General features: G+C 40.3%; 1 protein-coding gene across 13 annotated transcripts in view; it reads left to right on the top strand.

The window, feature by feature from the left end:
* Positions 1–27,287, top strand: part of ESR1 (estrogen receptor 1) — a 417,733-nt gene that overhangs the window by 170,776 nt on the left and 219,670 nt on the right. For 12 of the 13 annotated variants that reach the window (XM_053222085.1, XM_053222082.1, XM_053222087.1 and 9 more), the window contains one exon: positions 20,708–20,898. In XM_053222085.1, coding sequence (XP_053078060.1) covers positions 20,708–20,898 — 191 coding nt within the window. Of the gene's footprint in view, positions 1–8,494; positions 9,165–20,707; positions 20,899–27,287 lie in introns of those variants that run through there. The other variant, XM_053222092.1, reaches the window with a different exon arrangement.

The following is a 27,287-nucleotide window of genomic DNA, read 5'->3' as shown; positions in this document are numbered from 1 at the left end:
AATAAAATCAGTTATTTGCACAGTGTTGGTATAAATCTGCACTGTACATTTTGAGTGTGCTCAAATATTTCGTATTTGCAATAAAGTCTTTTTAACTTGTTACTTACTTTTCATGTTTCATTATGTCCTTATGGGGAATGAGTTATGTGGTGAAAATGCTTGTGGCAAAGATGCTTATGGCGAAAACGTATGAGGCTTCCAGAGAGCACCTTGCATATGTTACCCTTAGTCAAAGAGATAGTAATAGCATATCAGAACTCCCTGAAACATATGGTCCCTGAAAGGGCATATCACACACACACACCAACCCGGTCTTCTTTTGCCACGAGATCTGTATGGTGTGTGGGTCTATGTGCATCTCACAGGTTCCTGGTGTCTCTGGATGATACAACCTGCAGCCGTGGTCATTGTTACATCATGAATGATCTACTGTATCTTTTTAGAAATCAGCAAAAGGATGGATGGGTGGCTCTTTCAGCTTGCTTCCTTTTGGGTGGATTGGAAAATCAAAGAAGAGTAATCCTGAAGATTCAGTTTTCACTTCCACATCGAAGAGAGCCCTTAGTACCTTTCCAGAAGGGTTACAACCCTGGTCACTGATTATGCTTAAGAATTTGATGAAGTCATTCTGTGCAAAAGAACCTCTGTTCATGTTAAACCATATCTAAATTGTCTCTCATTCCAGAATCATTCATTTGCTTTGGAACTCTTTCCAGAAATGCCTGCTAGTCCGGGCAGGGCCACAGCAGATGGATTATGCTGCCTTTGATATCTCAGCTGAGTTTTTTTCTATTCGGGTTCCCACTTGAAGCATTGTTGATGGAGTTTAATGAACTAAGAAAATGTTAAATATACAGAGCTGTTTTCCCTCTTTTATTTGTCTCTGCATTTCTTGTTGTCCTTCCCCTCCAGTTTTTTCTTTTTCCTCCTATTTCTCATGTCTCCATATTAGAGAAGTGACTTCTTTCTGGGTAAATCATGGTAGCGGTTCAGAACACGATGGCCAACACTGACAGCTCCCTGTGATGGGGTAGGTGTTTGTCATCTTTGATCCGTCACAGGAGGGAGTGCTGAGCAGACCGAAATGCGGTGCTACCCCCTCTCCCCAACTCTTCTGTACACATTTGATGACTCTTGGGAAAGAGTTTTGTTAAGTGGTTTGTGCACTCATGGGATCCATTGAAGAAATTCTAGTTGGCTACAGATGGATGTTGGTCAGAGGCGCAGGGCAGAATCACGGTCATACAGTCAGAGAGCTGGAAAGGAATTTAGAAAACGTAGTTGGGGTTTCTTATTTTCCAGAGAAGCAGCTGAAACCAGAGAGGTTGGGTGACCTGTTTCAGCCATGCAGCTGTGATTGGCAGCCTTTTGTCTAGAACCCAGGAATTCTGATTCAGTCTAGAACTTTTCTACCACAGTACTCTGCCTCTTGTTAAAAAACAAAATTCAACCGAGTATATTTGAAGATTAAGTTGGCTTTATTAAATGGTTCATGAATCAGGCTGTGTGTATCTCTTCTAGCAAAGAGAGGGATGCTCCCCAGACGTACAAAATGAAAGGTTTTCTAGGAAGGAGGGTGGGGCAAGAGTTATAAGCAAAGAAAAGGAGCGATTGTTTCAGGTAAGATCTCCTCTTAAAGGGCATGCAGGGGGTCTTGTTATGCAGATTACCTCTTCTTCCTTCGAGACAGAGTACCTAATTGGTGCTTATCAGAAAATCCCTTGATAGGTTAGGACTTAGGTTTCGGAGAGGTTGAAGATGCAGTTAGATCAGATAGTTAAGCCCTGGTTTACAGACTCCAGGCTTTAACCTAAGTGATGCCATTTCGGGCCTGTGGTTTTCTTTTTTAACACTCCCTTATTTTCCTGAAGTGTATTATATTTGTCTCAATGTGATCTTTAATGACTTGCAGATTCCTCAAATGATTTTTGTACGTAAAAATTTCCATTTGCAACTCTGGACCTGTTTGTGCGGACTTTTTATGTGATGACATATTGTTCCTATCTCTTGGATAGAATCATAAATGGAATGATTTAATGGATCCTACTCCAAAGGCGACCAGAGGCCAGTGTTGGACTGGACTGTTTTTGGTATTTGGAGTTCTGGGCTTGTAGGGCCTTTTCCCAGAGGCCCAAGTCTGTTTCCTTGCTTAATCTGCTTTCCAAGGGCAGAGGCTATTCTCGTCCTTCTGTTTCCCTCTCTTCGTGCTCCTCCTCTCTCCCCTCCTCCTTTTGTAGCTGTCCTTTGTCCTGGTACACTCCCTGGTTGGCATTAAATAGATGCTTCTGCAAAGCTGTTGAATGAATGAATGAATAGTATTACTGTGTATGCGTAGGTAATTGTTACCGTAACATATGTCACATTTTCTGTGGAAATTAGGCTGGAAAGCAGACTTGTTTCTAGAAGGTGTGGTGTCAAACCACAGCTCTCTCTTGACTTCCCTCCTTTGTGTTATCCTTGTTTCTTGCAACTCACTTTGGGCTTCGTGTCCTCACCGTTCATTAGCACTTGCAACAGGTTGGTGTGAATAGAAAAAGGAGAGGTGAGGAAACTCAAATCAGGTCATTTGGTTACACATTAGTAACAGAGAACAGATAAAAAGATATTGACTAAATGGGGGTTTTAGGGGAACTTTATGCCAGGCTATTCTTGTTTCCTATTAGTGTGGAAAAGCAACACTTGCTTGTATTTGGGGGTGACGATATTTTTCTTAAGTGAGTGGGAAAACCTCTTGACATTTTAGAGAGAGCCTTACATTTTGAATGGTGAAATGTTAATGTTCTTTGTGCATAAAGAATTTCAGAACTCTTATATATGAAACATTAACAACACATCGTTTTTCATTTGTTTATGAGTTAAAATAAGTATTTTCTGTAATATGTTAAGGAAATATTCAAACTTTCACCACACTATTCTCTTGTATGGCTATCAGCTCCATTAACTCTCTTTTCATGGAACTCAATGGAATTCTCAACCTTTTACTAAAAATTGAATTAACTTTTTTCCCTTAAAAAAGGATTATTGGCATTGTAATACATAATTGTGGGCAATTTCAAATGGGATTATTACTTATGAGATTAGGGATGATATCTGAGGTAATGATTTTGTTCCCAGAGCATGTGACACATTCTGTCCTTGGCTCTTGCTGCCTTTGGGTGGAGTTGCCAAGGATTCCATTCTCTGGTGGGAGTCCAGGCTCTGGGATCAGGCTGCCTGATTCTTTGACTCCACTGTTGCCTGACTGTATATGACTTTGCTGAGTTACCTGATCTCTCTGTACCTTGGTCACCTCATTCCTAAAACAACTGCAGTTATAATAGTACTGCTTGTGGTAGTTTGAGGGCTAAGGTAATTCATTACATGTAAGGCACTAAAAGTAGTGCAGCCACAGCCATCGCTGTAGTGTGAAACTTTGCTTGCCTTTTCCCCAGGCTCCTCTTATCTTGCTGTAATGAGTAAGGTTGTGCTGGTCTTCCAGAATCTAGGGTGTGGTTTGAACTTGGGACAGAAGCTGAGATGGCAGCTACAACTCTCTCCCTCACTCATTTCCTGGAGCTGCATTGAACTATATGTATCACCAGTCATTTTTTGGAAGAAGTTTTCTTTTTTTAGCTTGTAGGGAAGAATATCAGCTGCCTCTGATTATTAACTAGAAGACACAATAAATACAAACAAAAATTACACTCATTAAATGAGTAACATGAGGCAAGAGGTGAAGTTTTCAGAGGAACAGCGTCAAGGGACTAGAGTCTTTGATTTCCAAAAGTTGGAAGGACCTATTTTTGTCATCCAGAAAATAATTTGTAGCTTGCTTAAAATACTTCCAAATTGCTTAAGACACTTGCCCAGAAAATACCTATGACATGGCTTAATGGGTTACCCAAACCTAGCCCAGGACTCCGTTAACTTGAGCTTTTCTAAAAATAAGACTGAGGATTTTTCCTTTCCAGACTCTACCATTTTAGATCAACTTGTCCATTTTTTAAAAGAATATTTATTTATTGCCATGGAAAATAAGTAGAGATTATATTAAAATCCAAATTTTCATAGATAGTGGAAATACCTACAGGTAAATTCTGATCTTAGGCACAAACCACTAGTAATGTATGCTCATTCATATTCATATTTATATTTAAAGCAGAGAGAAGTACACAAGAACCCGCTCTCAGATGCTATGTGTGTTGGTACACACACAGGCATCAAAAATTGGCTTCTCATCTTGATACAGCATTCTATTATTGTAACAGATTCAACTACACCTCTTACAAAGTTGTTCTTAATTCTTTGTTAATTAATTTATTCAGTAAGTATTTATTAGATACATTCTTTGTGCAAGATACCATACCAGATGTTTTGGTGATGATAAAAAATATTTAAAATACAGTTTCCACAGGTCCCTGGGTGGCTCAGTTGGTTAAGCATCTGACTTCAGCTCAGGTCATGATCTTGAGGTTTGTGAGTTCGAGGCCCACCATGGGGCTCTGTGCTGACAGCTCGGAGCCTGAAGCCTGCTTCAGATTCTGTGTCTCCCTCTCTCTCCTCCCCCACTTGAGCTCTCTCTCTCTCTCTCAAAAAAAAATATTAAAAAAAAGTAAAACAATATATAGTTTCCATACTTTTAAAAACCTTATATCCTAGTGGAGAAGCAAGACACATAGTTTGGGACATATAATTTTACCCATTCCCTAATTGACTATCAAATGCATACTATTTGTCAGTACTTTGCTGGAAACTGGGAAGTGAAGGTGACTGTAATAGGATCTCTTTCCTGGAGATCCACAGTGAACACATACGATGATGATGGCCATTCCAGAATACTTCTATATGTGATATTCTAGGAGCACATGTTGATTCTATTTAGAAATTCAGTGGCTGCTACCTGAGTGGGCATTTTCACTCAGGGGATTTTGCCTTTTGGCCAAGATAGAAGGCAAAAGTCCAGAGATATACTAGCTTGGTCAGAGAAAGGTAACACATAAAATTGACTATCACAGAGGGGATAGGGCTGGAGATGGGACAGTGACAAGGTCACAATGGCTGTGCTATGGAGTCTGCATTTCTCCTGTAGGCTGGGAGGTTTTGGCCTGACGTCTTTTGGGGAGACCTTTCATGGACTTCAGAGGCCAATGAGTACATAAGATTATAAGCAAAATCTGTGTTTCTGTAAGTAGGGTATTTTCTTGGAGCCCACCATCCAAAGAAGACTAAGAAGGCGTATCATAGATGTTGAGGATTCATGAAGGATTTCAAATAGGGGTCCATTTTTCAGGGTAGAGCCATCACTCTTGCTGTAGTGTGGAGGACAGGTTTGTGACATGGGAGTGTGTAGGTGTGGAGTTCGGAATATTTTCACCATGTCCATGCATTCATCCAGATGGCAAATACTGATTAATCACTTTACTGTGTGTCAGGCTGCTAAGCATAAGCCGGGTGGCATAGTAGGTAAGGTGTCCACGGTCCCTGCCGTAGTGTAGGTTATGGTGCATGGGGTAAGATAGATAATTAAATAGAGCATAACAAGATGCTGATTCATAGCATCAACATTTATTTATGCACTTTTCCAACCATTGTTTCTATACTAGGCTCTCTTCAAGGTGCTGGGGAATGAAGCTTACATTTCAGTGGGGAAGACACATAATAAGTTAAAATTTGGTATGGTAGGTAGTAATTAGTGCTATAAGGAATAAAGAAATGGGTATAAGAGGGTGGAAATAATACAAAGGCTACTTTAGCAGGTCAGAAAAGGCATTTGATAAGGTGACGAACTGCATGGAGTCGGGAGCAAGTCAGGGAGGACTCAGAGCATGGAGGTGCTCGGTGTTTCTGGGAGCAGCCATGACTCAGCTCTTGGAACTTGGGGTTCAGGGAAGGAGTGTGAGGAGTCCTGGTTGGAGTGACAGGCAGGACACTGATCGTGCTGAGTTTTTGAATTCTTTCCTTGATGTGGTGAGAAGCTGCCAAGGGTTTTAAACGGGGGAGTGTGACTTTGACTCGTGTGTGTGTGTGTGTGTGTGTGTGTGTGTGTGTGTGTGTGTGTGTTTAACATACCACCAAGCATTTAACTCAATTCTGACACCACCTACCTGGAGATAGCATCAGACCCTACAGGTTAAGGGCTCAGTCCTATAAGATGGTCCCTACTTCAGATGCCAATCACAAGCCCAGGTTGTTACCTGACTAACTAGCTATAAATCAGAGGTTCCAACAAACCCCTTGTTGGGTTTGATTAATATGGAGAGTGGCTCACAGAAGTCAGAGAAACATTTTACTTACTAGATCACCAGTTTATTATAAAAGGATAGAAGTCAGGAGTAGCTAGGCAGAAAAGATGCTTAGGGTAAGGCACGGGGAAAGGACGTGAAGCTTCCATGCCCTCTCCAGGTGCGCCCTTTTCTCAGCAACTCCATATGGCCACCAATTGGGAAGCTCTCTGAACCAGGTCCTTTTGGGTTTTTATGGAGGGTTTATTACATAAGCATAGGTGATTAAATCATCAACCAGTGGTAATTGATTCAACCTCCAGCTCCCTCCTTTCCCTGTGGGTGGTGGATGGGTGGCAGGGGACTGAAAGTTCCAACCCTCTATTCAAGATGGTTTCCCTGGCAACAGCCCTCATCCTTAAGTGGGGTCCAAAAGTCACCTCATTAACATACAAAAGACACCTTTGTTGCTCTCATCACTTAGGAATTTCCAAGGGTTTTAGAAACTCTGTGCAAGAAGCAGGACAAAGACCAAATATATATTTCTTGTTATAAATCACAGTATCACAGGGAGTGAAAAGATGGCTACTCCACTATGGAGAGTCCAGGGTGCGTGTAACCTAGGTCCTGAAAGTCAACAAAACTCCCTGGAGGAAATTAAGTTCAAGCTATGGCTGCAGGATAAATAGGAATTATTCAGGGGCCAGGTGGAGGGAGTGGTATGCTTGAATGCCTTGGTTGGATCCTAGAACCATTGGGCCAAAATGGGAATGCAGGAATAGAAGCAGGCTTTTTGGAAAAGATACTGAGTTTAATTTTGTGCACATTAAGTTTGAGGTTTCTTTGGGTCATTCAAGAGGAGCTGCAAAGTGTGTAATCGACATCTGAAGTCCAGGAGAGGGATATGGGATGGCAGTTGGGTGTGGCCACACACACAGCTAAGATTCCCACAAAGAGAAAATGTCAGCGAAGGATGACAGAGGGCTGAGGGCAGGAACCTGAGGAACATTGTCATTTAGGAGCCTGGTAGAGGAAGAAAATATTGCAGAGGAAATAGAAGTAGAGTAGTTGTCAGAGAGATTATAAGTGTCAAGAGAAGTGGTGAAGACTTTAAGTGCTGTAGAAGTTCAAAGTTGAACCAGTGTGAGTTGGAATACTCATAAAAGTTATGGACGATAGGGGAGTTAAAGCCTGGTTTTCTATGACAGATGAGATGTGTATGGATGATGGGAAGCAGAGACTGTGGGGAATGTTGTGTGAACAATCTTTCAGAGGTGGAGTTGATAAAAGTTTGCTTAGGGACCTACAGAGAGACCAATACTGGTTGGAGCAGGGAATTCAAGAATTTGGGCTTAGTTCTGTATGTTGATGATTTTTAAATATTCTTTTCCAGGTTTATAATTTCCCTAGAATTATAGGCAGAAGTTTGAGGGTTTGTTTATATGTGGTTTTTAGAAAAGACAGTTTCAGAGTCTTCATTGTATTGTCAAATAGGTCCCTGATTACCCTCCCCCGGCAAAAAAAAAAAAAAAAGTAATGACCCACAGATCTATGTAATGAGAAGTTATTGAAAGATAAAAGTTGTATTTTGTGACCATTATTTTGACAGCAGCTGGCAGGATGAGTTTGAGGACTTGTGGGAGGCAGGAGACTGCTTTTAATAATTCAGATGTAGGGTTATTTATTTTTTAAGCAAGAATGATGAAAATAAGGAATGCAAAGGAGGATGGGCATAGTGTTTTGGAGAAATAACTGACACAATTTGGTGATGGATTCAATGGAAGAGGTACATTTAGCAAAATGTTTATTAAGGACCTAATATGTGTCAGTTAAAATTGGGAGTAAATGAGACATGATCCCTGCCTTCAGGGAATTTACTGTTCATTAGGGGGAGCATATATTTGTCAATAACCACTCAAATGTAGGATTGGAAATTGTGGTAAGTGCCATCAAGAAAAAGTGTAAGGCACTATGAGTGCACATAACTTTGGGAACTTGATATGGGGATCTGAGCCTCATGAGGTTATCCCACTGGCACTTAATTATCCCACATCTCTAGGGAATGGCTATCTGTGTTGGTTCTTTTTTAATTGTTTTTAATGTTTATTTCTGAGACAGAGAGAGACAGAGCATAAATGGGGGAGGGTCAGAGAGAGAGGGAGACAAGAATCAGAAGCAGGCTCCAGGCTCAGAGCTGTCCACACAGAGCCTGACCAGGGCTCCAACTCACAAACCGTGAGACCATGACTTGAGCCGAAGTCAGTCACTCAACCGACTGAGCCACCCAGGTGCCCTCTGTTGGTTCTTTTAATTTAGCTTTGCAAAAACATTTCTTCTAGAAACCAAGCTGTAAAAATTTTTAAAAATGCTTGACTCAGCAGGGGAATAATGCTTTTGGGTGGCTGGTACCATGACTTATGGTTGGAAAACCAACAGTTTTTGATTACATCGAGCTTTAAACTTTTCCTTTGATTAATGAAAATCTTCTGGATAAATGCTTTTTATTATGCTCCATTCTTTCTTGGTCCAAGAGAGTCCACTCTCTGGACCCAATATGAATGCCTTCAGACTTTTTCTCTTAATCATATTGAATATGTAATATTGGTGGGGCATCCACTGGGAAATATTTAGTAGTCAATGGATGTAATGAAATTGGAACTGAATCTAGTCAGTTGAGTTTTCAGTTCCTGGAGGTGCAGGGTGTTGCCTCTTATTATTTGATCTCTCATGCTTCTGCCTTTCTTTTCTCTGCCATCACTCTATTCTTTAGCACTTGTGTGCCTCAGAGTTGCTGTGTGTTAAGTTACTGACAAAACATCCCTCCATTTTTCACTGAAGTTTCTGTTTTGCTTTCAGAGAATCTTTAAACATACCTGTAAGGCTGAAGAACATCTAACTTGGCAAACTAGTCAACTGCTTACCCGAGTCTTATGAGAAAGTGCCCAAGATGAGAAACTATGGAAGGTTGGTGACAATTCAGTGAGAAAGGGATAAGAATTTTACAGAGAGAGAGAGATGCTTTAGAGATCTGGCTAAAGAATTAGTTAAATCTTCACGTAGAATAAAGAGATAAGGGCTGGGTTAGGGTTTCTAAAGCCTCTTCTCAGGTTGGTGCCTGGCCTCCTGTTGTGGCTTGGTCTGAATCCAGGCACAGATGCCTCCCACTCTGTTCCTTTCCACTGCAGATGATTAGGCCAAGTTAGCGTGCTTTCTGGGGACACAGATCTCTGTCTGGAGGCAGTAGGGCTGAATTACCTTTGCCTAATGGATACTCAAGAAAACCAGAACATATTTCAAGGCACCACATGATTTTGCAGCCTGTGAGAAGATCTCACTTGCCTTTTAGGTGGATCTGGATTATATTTTTCATGACAGCCCAGTTTAGGAGCATTCGCAGAGCAGGGCTGGGCCAAATGATAACTGATAGTGTTACATACATGAATTTCCAAGTTGGATAAAAAAGTGCCTTTATGGAGAGAAAATATAGCTGTGTAATTTCCTCTCTTATGTTTGGAGGCCTTCTAGTTTTATGCCCTATGTCTGCAGTGGATTTTCAGTATTCCGGGGACATCTCAAAGTGTAGGTGAAAGGCATTTTGCTGACTGCATACATCTCTGCTAGATCTGGGGAAATGAGCTCTTGCTATTATCTTTTTTACCATTACTTTTAAAAACATTTGCATATTCCATTTATGTTGTGAAAATGATCACTGTATTGATTGAGTCATTGATTAATTCATTTGATACCAATATTTATTGAGTCTCTATTCTGCATGAGGAGGCACTTATGCTATAAACAGTCTTATGCTATAAACAATCAGGGTTCCAAAGATGAATAAGACACAAGGAATGTAGCAGCAATGGGGACACACTGAATGTACAACTCAGAGAGTAAGAATATTGCAAGTAGCAGAAGAGAAGTAAAGAAAAATCTGCTATTGAGTTCTGAACAGGCATAAGTTTTCAGAGTTATGGGTGGAGTTAGGGTGGAGTTAGGAGTGGCTGGTAAGAGAGGTGACCTTAAAATGCAGTGATCACCTCACACCCGTTTGGATGTCTACTATTAAACAAAACAAAACAGGAAGAAAACCCCACAAATGTTGGGAAGGATTATGGGAAATTGGAACGCTTGTGCATTGTTGGCGGGAAAGTAAAATAGTCGTGTATATCCAAGAAAATTGACAACGGGCTTTCACAGAGATATTTGAATATCCATGTTCATAGCAGCATTATTTAAAATATGGGAGCAGTCCAGATGTCCATTGGTGGATGAATGGATAAAAAAGTATAGCATATACATAACAATGGAATACTGTTCAGCCTAAAACAGAAGGGAAATTGTGACACATACTATGACATGGATGAACCTTGAGAACATTATGCTAAGTGAAATAAACCATTTACAAGAAGATAACTGCTATATGAATCCACTTATATGAATTATCTAGAACAGTCAAGTGCAAGACTGAAAGTAGTTGGGGCATCTGGGTGGCTCAGTTGGTTAAGTGTCCGACTCTTGATTTTGGCTCAGGTCATGATCTTACAGTTCGTGGGATTGAGCCTCACATCAGGCTCCAGGCTCGCAGCTTGGAGCCTGCTTGGGATTCTGTCTTCCTCTCTTTCTGCGTGCATGTGCTCTCCCTCTCTGTGTCTCAAAATAAATAAATAAACTTAAAAAAAAAAAAGCAGAATGATGGTTGTCAGGGCCTGCGGGGAGGAGGAAATGGGAGTCGTTTAATGGGTGTGGAGTTTCAGTTTTGTGAGATGGAAAAATTCTGGAGATTGGTTCCACACCAGGGTGAATAACTAAACATGACTGAACTCTACAGTAAAAAATTAGATGGCCAATTTTATATTTATCCTACCACAGTTTTTAAGTTTGCAGTATTTTATTATGCAGGGATGGGTGGAGGGTGCTTGGTACTTTGAACTTCTGCACATGCTTATATTCCCTCCTTCCTTCCTTCATTCATTCCACGAACATGTATGGCATGCCTGCTGTGTGCTGGGCACTGAGCTAGGGATTGAGGCTGCAAGACTGAAGATTTATAAGGCACTGAATCTGTCAGTGTCATTCTTGCCAACCACACTGCCCCCCAAAGGCACTAAGCTTCTGTAGTTAAATATTCCCAGCTGCCTCTGACTGAGTTGAATCATGCATAAGATGTTAGTAAACAAACAGTACAAAGGTTTGAGGTTGATTGGGGGTGGGGGGGGAGTTCAACAGCATCATGATGAAATGGAAGGAGATGGGCAAAAGAATATGAACTAGTATTGAAAACTGCAAGCCAGTGCTCTCTAAAGATATTAAAAAATAAAGAACTTCCATTTGAGGCTGTCAAACTAAGAGCTTTGTCATTTCGAATGGAAAAAATAGGCCAAGTCAAACGCACTCAACATGAGCCGGTATTTTGTGAGTATTATGGCAAGTGTTGTTTGAGAGGCACTGTCATGAAACTGTGGACAGTATTAATGAGTGATCAGGTCAAGGAAGGGTAATACAATTTGAGCTGAAAGGGAAGACAGGGCTTGTGAAGGGGAGGACCACTGAAAAAGTCAGTGTGGTCTGGTTCTTTGGGTGGGGAATGGGAGCAGGAAGCATGGGTTTCTTTAATCAGAGAACATGGAAACTTATCTTCAATTCACTTTATTTCATACTAGGTTTCTTTTCTCTTTTCTTTTTCTTTTCTTTTCTTTTCTTTTCCTTTCCTTTTCTCTTCTCTTCTCTTCTCTTCTCTTCTCTTCTCTTCTCTTCTCTTCTCTTCTCTTCCTTTCCCTTTCCCTTCTTTTCTTTTCTTTTCTTTTCTTCCTTTCTTCTCCTTTCTTTTCTTTCTTTCTTCTTTCTTTCTTTCTTTCTTTCTTTCTTTCTTTCTTTCTTTCTTTCTTTCTTTCTTTCTTTCTTTCTTTCTTTCTTTCTTTCTTTCTTTCTTTTATATATCTTATAGGAGCCTTCACTCCATCTATCCTTTCACTATGTTTCTACCTTTCTTTTTTCCTATACACTGAAACATTCTATGAATTCCTTTCAATGTATTACTGAGTGCCAACTACATAGCAGGCACTGTGCTGGGCTCTGACCATATACCCTTGATTCTCTTACACAGGCTTTATTCAATTGCACATGCCTAGTAAATCCTGGATTGATGTAAGTTCTGATCCTATACTGGGTTAAATGAGAGATGCAAACTTTGTCTCATCTGCCCCTTTTCTTCTTTTCTCCCTGTCTTCTTCAAGGTGTCTTTGTTGAGGCTGTTCCTTCTGTATCATTAATCCCAACTGCTGTACTTCCCTTGACCTTGTTGTTTTTCCCTTCTCTGTTCCCCGAGTGATTCCCTTTCCACTACCTATTGCCCTTCAGTCTAGATGAGGCTTCCTCAAGCTTCTTCCATTCTGAAAATCCTTTTTAATCCCTATATTCTTTTTTTTAATTTATTTTTTTATATGAAATTTATTGTCAAATTGGTTTCCATACAACACCCAGTGCTCATCCCAACAGGTGCCCCCCTCAATGTCCATCACCCACTTTCCCCTCCCCCCCACCCCCTCTCAACCCTCAGTTTGTTCTCAGTATTTAAGAGTCTCTTATGTTTTGCCTCCTTCCCTCTCTGTAACTTTTTTTTTTTTTGCCTTCCCCTCCTCCCTGATCTTCTGTTGAGTTTCTCAGGATCCACATATGAGTGAAAACATATGGTATCTGTCTTTCTCTGCCTGACTTTTTCACTTAGCATAACACTCTCCAGCTCCATCCACATTGCTACAAAGGCCATATTTCATTATTTCTCATTGCCACGTAGTATTCCATTGTGTATATAAACCACATCTTCTTTACCCATTCATCCATTGATGGACATTTAGGCTCTTTCCATAGTTTGGCTGTTGTTGAAAGTGCTGCTATAAACATTGGGGTACAAGTGCCCCTATGCATCAGCATTCCTGTATCCCTTGGGTGAATTCCTAGCAGTGCTACTGCTGGGTCATAGGGTAGATCTATTTTTAATTTTTTGAGGAATCTCCACACTGTTTTCCAGAGTGGCTGCACCAGTTTGCATTCCCACCAACAGTGCAAGAGGGTTTCCATTTCTCCACATCCTCTCCAGCATCTATAGTCTCCTGATTTGTTCATTTTAGCCACTCTGACTGGTGTGAGGTGATATCTCAGTGTGGTTTTGATTTGAATTTCCCTGATAAGGAGCGACGTTGAGCATCTTTTCATGTGCCTGTTGGCCATCTGGATGTCTTCTTTAGAAAAGTGTCTATTCATGTCTTCTACCCATTTCTTCACTGGATTATTTGTTTTTCGGGTGTGGAGTTTGGTGAGTTCTTCATAGATTTTGGATACTAGCCCTTTGTCTGATATGTCATTTGCAGAATATCTTTTCCCATTCTGTCGATGCTTTTTAGTTTTGTTGGTTGTTTCCTTTGCAGTGCAGAAGCTTTTTATCTTCATGAGGTCCCAATAGTTCATTTTTGCTTAATTCTCTTGCCTTTGGAGATGTGTCAAGAAAGAAATTGCTACAGCTGAGGTCAGAGAGGTTTTTTTCCTGCTTTCTTCTCTAGGGTTTTGATGGTTTCCTGTCTCACATTCAGGTCCTTCATCCATTTTGAGTTTATCTTTGTGAATGGTGTGAGAAAGTGGTCTAGTTTCATTCTTCTGCATGTTGCTGTCCAGTTCTCCCAGCACCATTTGTTAAAGAGACTGTCTTTTTCCATTTGATATTCTTCTCTGCTTTGTCAAAGATTAGTTGGCCATACTTTTGTGGGTCAGTTCTGGAGTCTCTATTCTATTCCATTGGTCTATGTGTCTGTTTTTGTGCCAATACCATGCTGTCTTGATGATGACAGCTTTGTAGTAGAGGCTAAAGTCTGGGATTGTGATACCTCCTGCTTTGGTCTTCTTCTTCAATATTACTTTGGCTATTCAGGGTCTTTTGTGGTTCCATACACATTTTAGGATTGCTTGTTCCTGCTTTGAGAAGAATGCTGGTGCAATTTTGATTGGGATTGCATTGAATGTGTAGATTGCTTTGGGTAGTATTGACATTTTGACAATATTTATTCTTCCAGTCCATGAGCATGGAATGTTTTTCCATTTCTTTATATCTTCTTCCATTTCCTTCATAAGCTTTCTATAGTTTTCAGCATACAGTTCTTTTACATCTTTGGTTAGGTTTATTCCTAGGTATTTTATGCTTCTTGGTGCAATTGTGAATGGGATCAGTTTCTTTATTTGTCTTTCTGTTGCTTCATTATTAGTGTATAAGAATGCAACTGATTTCTGTACATTGATTTTGTATCCTGAGACTTTGCTGAATTCATGTATCAGTTCTAGCAGACTTTTGGTGGAGTCTATCGGGTTTTCCATGTATAATATCATGTCATCTGCAAAAAGTGAAAGCTTAACTTCATCTTTGCCAATTTTGATGCCTTTGATTTCCTTTTGTGGTCTGATTGCTGATGCTAGAACTTCCAACACTATGTTAAACAACAGCGGTGAGAGTGGGCATCCCTGTCGTGTTCCTGATCTCAGGGAGAAAGCTCTCAGTTTTTCCCCATTGAGGATGATACTAGCTGTGGGCTTTTCATAAATGGCTTTTATGATGTTTAAGTATGTTCCTTCTATCCCAACTGTCTCGAGGGTTTTTATTAAGAAAGGATGCTGAATTTTGTCAAATGCTTTTTCTGCATCGATTGACAGGATCATATGGTTCTTATCTTTTGTTTTATTAATGTGATGTATCACATTGACTGATTTGTGAATGTTGAACCAGCCCTGCATCCCAGGAATGAGTCCCACTTGATCATGGTGAATAATTCTTTTCATATGCTGTTGAATTTGATTTGCTAGTATCTTGTTGAGAATTTTTGCATCCATGTTCATCAGGGATATTGGCCTGTAGTTCTCTTTTTTTGCTGGGCCTCTGTCTCGTTTGGGAATCAAAGTAATACTGGCTTCATAGAATGAGTCTGTAAGTTTTCCTTCCCTTTCTATTTTTTGGAACAGCTTGAGAAGGACAGGTATTTTCTATGCTTCAAATGCCTGGTAGAATTCCCCAGGGAAGTCTTCTGGTCCTGGACTCTTATTTGTTGGGAGATTTTTGATAACTGATTCAATTTCTTCACTGGTTATGGGTCTGTTAAAATTTTCTATTTCTTCCTGTTTGAGTTTTGGAAGTGTGTGGGTGCTTAGGAATTTGTCCATTTCTTCCAGGTTGTCCCAGTTTGTTGGCATATAATTTTTCATAGTATTCCCTGATAATTGCTTGTATTTCTGAGGGATTGGTTGTAATAATTCCATTTTCATTCATCATTTTATCTGTTTGGGTCATCTCCCTTTTCTTTTTGAGAAGCCTGGCTAGAGGGTTATCAATTTTGTTTATTTTTTCAAAAAACCAACTCTGGGTTTCATTGATCTTCTCTACTGTTTGTTTTTAGATTCTATATTATTTATTTCTTCTCTGATCTTTATTATTTCTCTTCTTCTGCTGGGTTTGGGGTATCTTTGCTGTTCTGCTTCTGTTTCCTTTAGGTGTGCTGTTAGATTTTGTATTTGGGATTTTTATTGTTTCTTGAGATAGGCCCGGATTGCAATATATATTTTTCTCTCAGGACTGCCTTTGCTGTATCCCAAAGCATTGAATTGTTGTATTTTCATTTTCATTTGCTTCCATTTATTTTTTAAATTTCTTCTCTAATTGCCTGGTTGACCCATTCATTCTTTAGTAGGATGTTCTTTAACCTCCATGCTTTTGGAAGTTTTCCAGACTTTTTCCTGTGGTTGATTTCAAGTCTCATAGCACTGTGATCTGAAAGTGTGCATGGTATGATCTCAATTCTTTTATACTTATGAAGGGCTGTTTGTGACCAAGTATGTGATCTATCTTGGAGAGTGTTCCATGCGCACTCAAGAAGAAATTATATTCTGTTGCTTTGGGATGCAGAGTTCTAAATATATCTGTGAAGTCCATCTGACCCAATATATCATTTAGGGCCCTTGTTTCTTTATTCTCTGTCTAGATGTTCTATCCATTATTGTAAGTGGAGTATTAAGGTCTCTTGCAATTACCATATTCTTGTCAATAAGGTTGCTTATGTTTGTGATGAATTGTTTTACATATTTTGGGGGCTTCTGAATTTGATGCATAGATATTTATAATTGTTAGCTCTTCCTGATGGATAGATCCTGTAATTATTATATAATGCCCTTCTTCACCTCTTTTTACAGCCTTTAATTTAAAGTCTAGTTTGTCTGATATAAGTATGGCTACTCCAGCTTTCTTTTGACTTCCAGTAGCGTGATAGATAGTTCTCCATCCCCTCACTTTCAATCTGAAGGTGTCCTCAGGTCTGAAATGAGTCTCTTATAGACAGCAAATAGATGGGTCTTGTTTTTTTTTTATCCATTCTGATACCCTATGGCTTTTGATTGGAGCATGCAGTCAATTTACATTCAGTGTTATTATTGAAAGATATGTGTTTAGAGTCATTGTGATTTCTGTAGTTTTCATGCTTGTAGTGGTGTCTCTGGTCCTTTGTGGTCCTTGTAACATTTTAGTCACAGAGTGCCCTTTAGGATTTCTTGTAGGGGTGGTTTAGTGATGATGAATTCCTTCAGTTTTTGTTTGGGAAAACCTTTATCTCTCCTTCTATTCTGAATGACGGACTTTTAGGTAAAGGATTCTTGGATGCATATTTTTTCTGTTTATCACATTGAAGATTTCCTGCCATTCCTTTCTGGCCTGCCAAGTTTCAGTAGACAGTTCTGCTACTACCCTTATGTGTCTACCTTTGTACGTTAAGGCCCATTTATTTCTAGCTGCTTTCAGAATTCTCTCTTTATCCTTGCATTTTGCCAGTTTCACTATGATATGTCCTACAGAAGATCGATTCAAGTTATGTCTAAAGGGAGTTCTCTGTGCCTCTTGGATTTCAATGCCTGTTTCCTTCCCCAGATCAGAGAAGTTCTCAGCTATGATTTGTTCAAGTACACCTTCAGCCCTTTCTCTCTCTCTTCTTCTTCTGGAATTCCTATGATACAGATATTGTTCTGTTTGATTCCATCACTTAGTTCTCCAATTCTCCCCTCGTACTCCTGGAATTTTTAAAATCTTTTTCTCAGCTTCCTTTTTCTCCATAATTTTATCTTCTAATTCACCTATTCTCTCCTCTGTTTCTTCAATCTGTGCAGTGGCCACATCCATTTATTTTGCACCTCATTTATAGCATTTTTAAATTCATCAGGACTATTTTTTAGTCCCTTGATCTCTGTAGCAATAGATTCTCTGCTGTCCTCTGTGCTTTTTTCAAGCCCGGCGATTAATTTTATGACTATTACTCTAAATTCTTGTTCCGTTATGTTGCTGAAATCGGTTTTGATCAATTCGCTAGCTGTCACTACTTCCTGGAATTTCTTTTGAGGAGAATTCTTCTGTTTCATCATTTTGTCTAGTTTTCTGTCCCTTATGCGTTTTAAAAGTTTGTGTGCTCTGCACCTGTGAGCACAGCTATATTGAAAGAGGGTCATACACTGTCCAGAGCCTGGCCCTTCAGGAGGTGTTTTTTCGGAGATTGTTACTTGCTCTCTGTTGTTGTGACTTTGGTTATTTTATTACCCTACTCATAGTGATATTTTTGACCCTCCACCAGGTGTGCTTTGATTTGTTTCTTGGAGTAGCCCCATAAAGGAAAACAGACAAACAGGAGACAAGAACACGCAAACACACGAATAACACAAACATACAAATAAACACAAACAAAAAACTAAAGACTAAAAACGAAAAACCCCAAAACACTGACTACAAGTAAAGAGGGTGTTGGTGGTGCTGATGGAAGAGCACATACAAGGAGAGAAATGCATGGAGGGGGGTAGAAAAAATAAACACTGATTTAGGCGGAGAGACTAAAAGACTTAATCCAGAGAGAGAGAAAGGAAATTAAAGAAGGAGGCGGGGAAAATGAAACGAAGATAAAGTTACCCAGACAGAGAAACTCTATGGCTTGATTATTCCAGAGAGAAAGGAGTGTAAAGAAGGAGGTGTAGAACATGTTATCAAGACGATGGATTAAATATGTCTGTTTAGAGAGACCAATAACCAGAGTAACCAGCCTAGGGGAGGGAAGAGATAAGGAGGAGAAAGGGGGAGTAGAATATATTTATATATCCAGAGTTGACCTAGAGTTAATCCAGGCAATGCTACACCGCTTGTTGGGAGGAGCTATCTGCAGGGTCTGGGCCCATCTGGTGGCTACGCAGTTACCCAGCGCAAGGGGGCGTGGTTTGGTGTAATGTGGACCCACCTCCACTATGGGCGGGGGAGTGATCCCTGAGGCCCCGCCTTGATTGGGGGCGGGGGGGGGATGGTGATCCCTCAGTCTCTTCTCCACGGAGCCCACCTGCTGGACTCAGTTTGAGTCGTCCTCACTCCGCGGGCACAGACGGGGCGGTTCTTTCTTGCTCCGCCAACTCCCCTGACCCTGCGCTTGGCTAGGATTCAAAGTCCCGCTCCGCGCGTTCTGGCGCTGGGGAAGCGCCTCTCGGTACGGTGATATGTGGTCTCGGCTGGTTTTGTCTGTGCCCCCCACGCTTCAGGGAGGACCGCCTTCTCCTACTGTGGACTGAGCCGCTGCCTTCCCTGGAAGCCCCCCGGGTGGCGGACGCAGGCAGGCTTTGTCTTTTCCCACGGCACTCCAGGGAAATGGCCACTTTTTCCTCCTGCAGACTGAGCCCTCGCCCAGCCACTTGCACGCAGGGTGGCGGACACAGGCAGGTTCTGTGCTATTGCGCAGCCCTCCAGGGAGGGAACCACTTTCTCTAGCTGAGGACTGAGCCCTGACCTACCACGGTACCCAGGGTTGGCGCCCCTCCTCCCCAGGTGTGCGAATAGGGAGCCTGCCCCAGTCCAGAGAAAGCCCCGCAGTTAGAATCAGATGCCTCTCAGTCTCAATCCGAGGTCTTTCTCCTGTCCAGCTACGGTCCTGCACTTCCCTACCCGCTCTTTCTCTTCCCTTTGTCTCTCCGCAGAAGGGGGTCCCTCCCCTCCGTGCCCACGGGGCCTTTTTTTTTTTTTTTAATCTCCCCTAGTTCACAGTTACCCACCTATCTTTTTTCCAGCTTCCCCATTTTCTTCCTAGTGGATTCAAGTCTCTTTTCCTCCCAGGCTCTGGGGTTCAAAGTCCTTTGGCTTCTACACGTCTTTGTTTGAGAGACGCAGGAAATATGGATTCCCCCTACTTCTCCGCCCTGTTGGCCAATAAAAATCCTCCTAATCCCTATATTCTTCAGTGACCACCCCATCTCTGTCTCTGCTCACTCTCATCCAGAGTCTCAAAGGAATGGCCTTCTCTCATTTTGATTTCCTCATACTCCATTCACGTTTCTACCACTGGCTTTTGGCTTGTGCTGTACTCTTCGGCTCAAACTCCTTGCTGAGGTTCCTCTTTGTCAACTCTCACGTCATTTCATCAGTCCTTGCTTTATTGGATTTCTCTGCTCCATTTGGCACTATTAATCCATCTACCTTCTGAAAGCTTTCTACTTTTTAAAAACTTTTTACTTCTCCGTTTCTTTGGTTCTTCCAGAACTGACTGTTCATTCTCACATTTCTTTCTGAGGTATGTTTCCTCTATGAAATTTTTATAGGTTGGAGTAATTGTGTTCTTCTGCTCTTCTCATTCTACATATTCTTTTTTCTAAAAAATGTTTTATTTATTGTTGAGGGACAGACAGAGCGTGAGTGGGGGAAGGGCAGAGAGAGAGAGGGAGACACAGAATCTGAAGCAGGCTCCAGGCTCTGAGCTTTCAGCATAGAGCCCGATGTGGGGCTCAAACCCATGAAGCATGAGATCATGACCTGAGCCGAAGTCAGATGTTAAACCTACTGAGCCACCCAGGCGCCCCTTATTCTACGCATTCTTAAAAAGGAGTATTGAATATCGAATGGCATCCTTAAATTAGAGTCAAGTTGTAAAAATTGATATCAAGGGTTACATGGTAACAATGACATGAAAATGTGAATTGCTATCTTTCTATACATGTTCAGAGTTGTTCGTCAGTTCATTCAAGTTTCAAATGCCCCAGCTGCTTTATACTTTGTCTCTATTTCCTAAGGCTTCTTAGTGTGTCTAGAATTAGAATGAGCATTGGTCTCTAATGGTTCTGCATTAATTTTGAATCCCTGAAAAGAATGAATAAATCTATTAGAAACCACTTAATTTCATTTTGTCATTTTCTAGATAATATATTCTGGTGTAGGCAGTCCATTTTTTAAGCAAGTTTGCAATAAACAATTTCCCGTCAAGGTTAATATAATAGGCAAACACCTTTTGCTGCAACAGCTGGCAAGAGGTAATGAAAGATTAGCTTACATTATGATTCATTATTTCAAAATGTCAGAATAAAGTGGATCTTCTGCATCCCCCAAGCCTCTTATTCTTTGGAAGAGGGTACATGTTTTGCTTTTCTAATGTTAATAGATTCACTGTTTTTTATTTTCTCCTATTTTTTTTTTCCAGGCCAAATTCAGACAATCGGCGCCAGAGTGGCAGAGAGAGATTGGCCAGTACTGGTGATAAGGGAAGCATGGCCATGGAGTCTGCCAAGGAGACCCGCTACTGTGCAGTATGCAATGACTATGCCTCAGGCTACCATTATGGAGTATGGTCCTGTGAGGGCTGTAAGGCCTTCTTCAAGAGAAGTATTCAAGGTAATAGTGTGTTAAAAGCGACCTATTCCATTTTTAATCCTAAGGGGGGAAGCCACTGAAGAAGGAAGGCATAAGAGCAGCCATTTGTCGAAGAACACTAATACCTAGTTGGTCCACTAGTATCTCTGGTAGAAAGATAGTGAAAAAAAAGTTCTTAGGAGAAAGAGTTGACAAAGACCAGGACAGTTGTGGCGGAGTAATTACGCTTCCTCCATTTGGCAAGATCCAAGCAGTCTTGAGCAACCCTATGGGAAGAGGACTCCAGTAGGTGGGTATTGATATGTTTGTGCCCTGATGAGGGAAGGGCAGGTGGATATTCATGTGTTGTAGGCAACTAAGCTTATAGGATACTGTGTAATGTTAATTGTCTGTATATGATTACCTTTCCACCTTGGCTGTGTCCAGACATGTATTCTGTTCTGATCTTTGCTCCAGACCAATTCTAATTTAACTTGTTCTTCTCTTGCTTTTCTTCCATCTCTTTGTTGTCTCAGTGGATGAAATGACCTTTTGCTAAAATGAGAAGACACAATAGCTGTGACTTGTAATAGGGGGGCATATTATCTGTGTAAGCAGTTATTAAGTATTTACTTGTTACATTTCATTCACCTGTCTGCTTGATCCTTTTCTTGTATTTGGTTTATCAAGTACAGCTTCTCCTTTATACTGCCAGCTACAATTTATTTCTACTCCAAGAGTGTCTATATTATTGTATTTTAGAGTATGCCCTGGGGGGAATACCATTCATTTTTACTACTGAAAATATCTATGCTAAATTTCCTTTGTCTGACAGGAATAGCAATCTGATAGGAGTTTAGGTTAGCTGAATTAACTTTGTCTTGGTCCATTTTAAAAGCAGTTTTTTGACAGTTATTATTTTCAACATCTTTTAGAAATCTTCTGTAATACTTGGACTTTTTTTGTTGGATTTCTTAATAAAATTAATGATATTGTCTGATAGTAAATTTTTGTTTATATATATATTATATATATGTATCCACACAAAGATATATATAAATAAATACACACACACACATATATACCTATATCTATGTGTTCAAGCAACATAGATTATTTAATTTTACCAACTGATACTATATTTTTAAAAATTTTAATGTTTATTTTTGAGAGAGAGAGAGAGAGAGAGAGAGAGAGAGAGAGAGAGGATCAGAAGCAGGCTCCAGGCTCCGTGCTGTCAGCACAGCCCAATGCGGGGCTCGAACTCACGGACCGCAAAATTGTGACCCGAGCTAAAGTAGGATGCCCAACTGACCTAGCCACCCTGGCGCCCCAGCGATACTATCTTAATTTAGAAAAATGTTATTTCTGTTTTGGTTTTGGTTAGCATAAGCCCATAAAGGTCTTTCGACAGCCATCTTCAATTGTGATATTGTCTGTTTGCTTTTGTAAATTCTAAACTAGCATTATTTTCATCAAACATTTAATTTGGTGTTGACAAATCATCTGACAGGGGTAGGTTTAGTGAACAGGTTCAACTACAAACTTGGACAAGTCACTTATCTGAAACTGAGTTCTCTCATCTGTAAAAATGATTTAGAGCAGCGTTCAGTAATTTTTTTTTTTTTTGTAAAAGGTCAGAGAGTAACTATTTTAGGCTTTGCATATAGACTTTGTTGCAGCTACTCAACTCTGACATTGTGGCCTATAAGGGGCCATAGACAATATATAAATAAATAGGTGTGCACCAATAAAACTTTGTATGCAAAAACAGACCAGAACTGACCAGAAATGACCTGTGAGCCATAATTTGCTGATCCTTGATTTAATGTATGGAAAGGGAATAGATTGTTTCTAAATCTGAAGTTTTGACTATTCATGTTTACTAAAAACTTACTTTGTACCTGTGCTAGTTGTTCTGAGGGAAATCAAAATATGTGTAAAACATAATTCATAATCCTACAAGATTTGGAGTTTATTTGGGAAATTTATTTGGGGAGGCAAAGGTACTTGTGTTATGATATGATTAAAGTAAGTCAGTATAGGTAAAGTGCTATTATATGATAAAGATAAGGAAAATAATAGAAATGTTTTAGTTATAAAAATCAAATTATTAAGATTAAAGATAGAAATGACCTTTCTTCAAGGAATAATAGCAACATTCTCACAAATTATTTTCATCCTTTTGTTCCGCTTTGAAGAGTGAACTATGTAACTTCACATCAAACTTAGTATTGTCTCTAAGCATTAAGGCATCAGAACAAAAAACACAGAAAAGAGGAAGATACACTTGTAAAAAAGTAGTGAAGGAAATGTGAGCTAATAAAAATAAATGTTTTATTGGTATGGCTTTATCTTAAGTTCAAATATTAAAAAAAAATTCTGCTTGCTTTTTGATGGTTAAAATACATGTCTCATTTCCATCTTGTATACACAGACTAAATAGTAGGATTTCATTGTAATATAAATTATACTATATAAAATTGTACTATGTATAGATTGTATAAAGTACAATTTCTACCTGGCTTCAAAAACTTCATGGTATGAAATCACTTAAATAAGGTCTATTAAGTGAGATGAATATTGAATCCACTTCAATATTCTGGAAGAAGCATAGATTTGAAGCAGAGATATTAACTTTTAGAGATAGGGAGGACCTAAAAATGATTAAATTTATTTATTCATTTATTTGTTGATTACCTTTACTAAGCACAACACTGTACAAGGCCCTGGAGACACAATTATAGGAAAGACATGGTCCTTATTCTCATAGACCTTAAAAAGTAATGGGAGTGTTGGACAAATAAATTGGCAGCCAAATTACAGTGTGAAAAGCGCCAAGATGAGGGTGAGTGCAGGGTGTTACAAGAGTCCAAACTTGTCTCAGTGCCGGTGGGTGTGAGTCAGGCTCTGAGGATGTTTCTTGATTTAAAATTAAGTCTGGAGGATGAGGCAAGTGAGCAAAATGAAGAAAGATGGGATGGGTGTTCACTTACAGGAATGAGCATATGAGCAAAGACCAGGAGGTGAAATGGAATTTGGGGAGTTCTGTGAATAGTTATTAATAAAATTGACCCTTAGATTAAACAAAGACGTTCTTGAGCCATGTATATATTCTTAGGTTATGTAGAAACCAAGTAGTTTATTTCCTTTTTACTTGAGTAGCATTTCTATGTATTTGATGTGTTTGTTCATATAAGAGAGAATACAAGAGCACGTTTAGTGATTTCTTGTCCCATTTTCTCATGATAGTCTTGATAACTTGCAACTAAAAAGTTTTACTGAACTTCTTTGGCTCTTTATAAGTCACACTGCCCCTCAAACCTATTTAAGGACAGTGAAGGGTCTGACATGCAGGTAGAAACTTCTGAAGATGCTGTAGCTGTCCCTGTTTTTCTTGTTACTTAAGAAAAGAGCTAGAAATGAGTATCCATCAGATTGCTCTAGTGCTCTAAGTGTTTTCGTTGAAGAGGTAAAGTGTTTGATTTGAAAGCATACAAATTTTCATCCACTACTTAGTGTATAAACTTGATTACTCAAGAAATTGAGTAATGGCCTTCAGTTAAACATACTGTTTTTTTTTTTTTAAAGAAAAGTCAAAGACACTATTTAAGGAAGGGGTAAATGGAATATTATATGGAACTTGTTAATCATTGCAGGTGGAGAATCAGTGTTTCTTAAGATGTATTGTAAGCAGAGACTTTGGATGAGTTATATAAGCAGATGTGATGATTGGTTCAACAGCCAGGTACTACTTTTGAGTATTGTTTTGAGGAAAAAGGACTCCCCTGAACTCACTTCTTCCCTGACACTATCATTTCAAATGGTCATGAGGTACAGTGGAATTCCAAGTCTATCTGTACACCATTAGCTATGCTACCACTTCATGTTATCTCGCTAATGTGTATATAGAAGATGGTGACCATTAGATCAAACAGACATGGTCCAGGCAGGTGTTGGATTAAAGGTGAGGTAAGATCCTAAGGACATCCGGGTGATACCAGGGTGGAGTCTGGTTATGGTTCAAGACAGTGGGGTCTTGGGTCCAACAAGGATAACTGAGAAGCTTTATCTATCAGGCCTTAGAAAGCACTGGTGGGGGCGGGGGTGGTGAGACATTCCAGCACCCTGGATAGCTCCTTCAACAGCAGCTGAGGATAAGCAGAGACTTTCTGAAGACCTTCAGTCCACTTAGTTGGGTCCATCCACTTTGTAGAGCTGTATTAAAAGAGAACTTAGTTCTTTCATGCCTAGGAACTCACCCTTGTTCACCCACGCTGTATTAGTTTTTAATGTTTAGTTTCCTATTTCTGGCTACCTTCTGGCTTGACATATGTACCCATGCCTGGGAAAAGTCCAGAGGATGGGGGATAAGTGGAGGCTGCTCTCTCATTATGTAACTATTTTCTCTCTGGAATCCTTTCAGAGATATGGCTCAAAGTTGAGGTCTGGCAGTATATGCACACAAAAATACTAAATCTTTGATCTTCATATTTCACACTTGCCCCTCTACCATCTAGTCTCCATGGAACAGCAGGTGAAATCTTTTAAATATATTAATCAGGTCATGTGGTCTTAAAACTCACTGCTCTCGAAGTCCAGATTCCCTTCTATGGCTTAAAATACTCTTCACTCCCTTAGTCCTGCTTATTTCTCCCCCCCATTCACTGCAATCCAGCCACAGTGGCCTTCTTTCTCTTCCTCCAGCACACCAACCGTGTTCCTTCCTCAGGACCTCAGCATGTTTTCCCCTTTGCGTGCAACATCTGGATCTTTACTCTGCTGCTTTCTTGTCATTTGGATCTCTGCCCAAGATCGCTTTCTCAGAGAAATCTTCCCTGATTACCTTAGCCAAAGTAACCCTACAAATGTTTGCCCCTAGTTTTTTTTTTTTTTTTTAATGTTTACTCCATTACCCTTATTTTTACTTTAAGGGCCTTAAACCCTTAATGAAGTTCTTTTATTTATTCATTTGGTTGATGATTGTCTGTACCAGGTGCTGCTTCCCCATGTTCCCACCCAAACTTGAATGTAAGTAAGCTCAGTGAAAGCTGGTTTCAGATCTGGTCTGCCCTGTGAGTTACTGTTGTACCAGTGCCTCTGGTAGTGTTGGGCACATCTCTGTTAAATAGACTATGACAAGGGGCACCTGGATGGCTCGGTCAGTTGGGCGTCTGACTTCAGCTCAGGTCATGATCTCACTGCTTATGAGTTCGAGCCCCACAATGGGCTCTGTGCTGACATCTCAGAGCCTGGAGCCCACTTTGGATTCTGTGTCTCCCTCTGTCTCTCTCTGCCCCTCCCTAGCTCATGCTCTGTCTCTCTCCTTCAAAAATAAATAAACATTTTAAAAAATAAAAAAAATAGACTGTGACAAGAGGTCAAAAGAATGGTAGAGAAAGACTGCTATAGGACGTCAGAGAAGGAGGAAATTTCATTCGGTAAGGCCAGTAAGAGAAGCATTAATGCAAATGGTGTATTCAATATATGTCTAAAAAGAAATGAAGGATTTTCATAGACAACAAGAAGTCTGGAAAATAATTCCAGAAATGTGAAGTAGCATAAGCCAAGAAAAGCTCAGTGGAAACTGAGTAAATAAGTCTTGAGAGAACAGGGGCTTACTGTTCTCTTTTTACCTCTTTTTTTTTTCTCTTCAGCCTTTTAAAAAATGTTTGTTTGTTTGTTTGTTTGTTTGGAGAGGGAGAGAGAACAGTGGGAAGGGGCAGAGGGTTGGGGGAGAGAGAATCCCAAGCAGGCTTTGCATTGTCAGCAGAGAGCCCCGCGTGGGGCTCCGTCCCACAAACCTGTGAGATGTGACCTGAGCCAAAACCAAGAGTCAAATGCTCAACCGACTGAGCCACCCAGGCATCCCTCCTTTACAGCTTTTTGGAAGTAGGCACTCCCCAGCATCTGTAATCTGTTTTCCTTTCATTTACCCATCCTTTTTTTTTCTCCACCCAGTTTCCTAGATGGTCTCAGGCATATCTGCTATGGGTTTAGTTGTGCTTCCCCAAAAGCCATGTTGAAGTTCTAGCCCCCAGTGCCTGAGGATGTGACGTTATTAGGAAATAAGGTCTTTGCAGATATAATTAGTTGAAGTCATATTGGCCCTTAATTGAATAGGACTAGTGTCCTTATAAGAAGAGGGACATTTGGATACAGAGACAGGGAGGAGGATGCCATGAGCCGATGGAGAGAGAGATTGGAGTGATGTGTCTACATGCCAAAGAACACCAAAGATTGCTGGCAAAAGCCAGATGTACGAAGAGGCAAGGCAGTGGTGTTCTCCACAGCGTTCAGAGAGTGTGTGCAGTGGAATCCCAAGTCTATCTGTACACCATTAGCTATGGTACCACTTCATGTTATCTTGCTAACAACTTGACTTCAGATTTTTAGCCTCCAGAACTGCGGGACAATACTTCATGTTGTTT

Source organism: Acinonyx jubatus, chromosome B2 (genome assembly GCF_027475565.1).
Source record: "Acinonyx jubatus isolate Ajub_Pintada_27869175 chromosome B2, VMU_Ajub_asm_v1.0, whole genome shotgun sequence".
Lineage (NCBI taxonomy): Eukaryota > Metazoa > Chordata > Mammalia > Carnivora > Felidae > Acinonyx > Acinonyx jubatus.
Note: the sequence above shows the minus strand (reverse complement) of the source record. Positions and strands in the feature narration are given on the sequence as shown.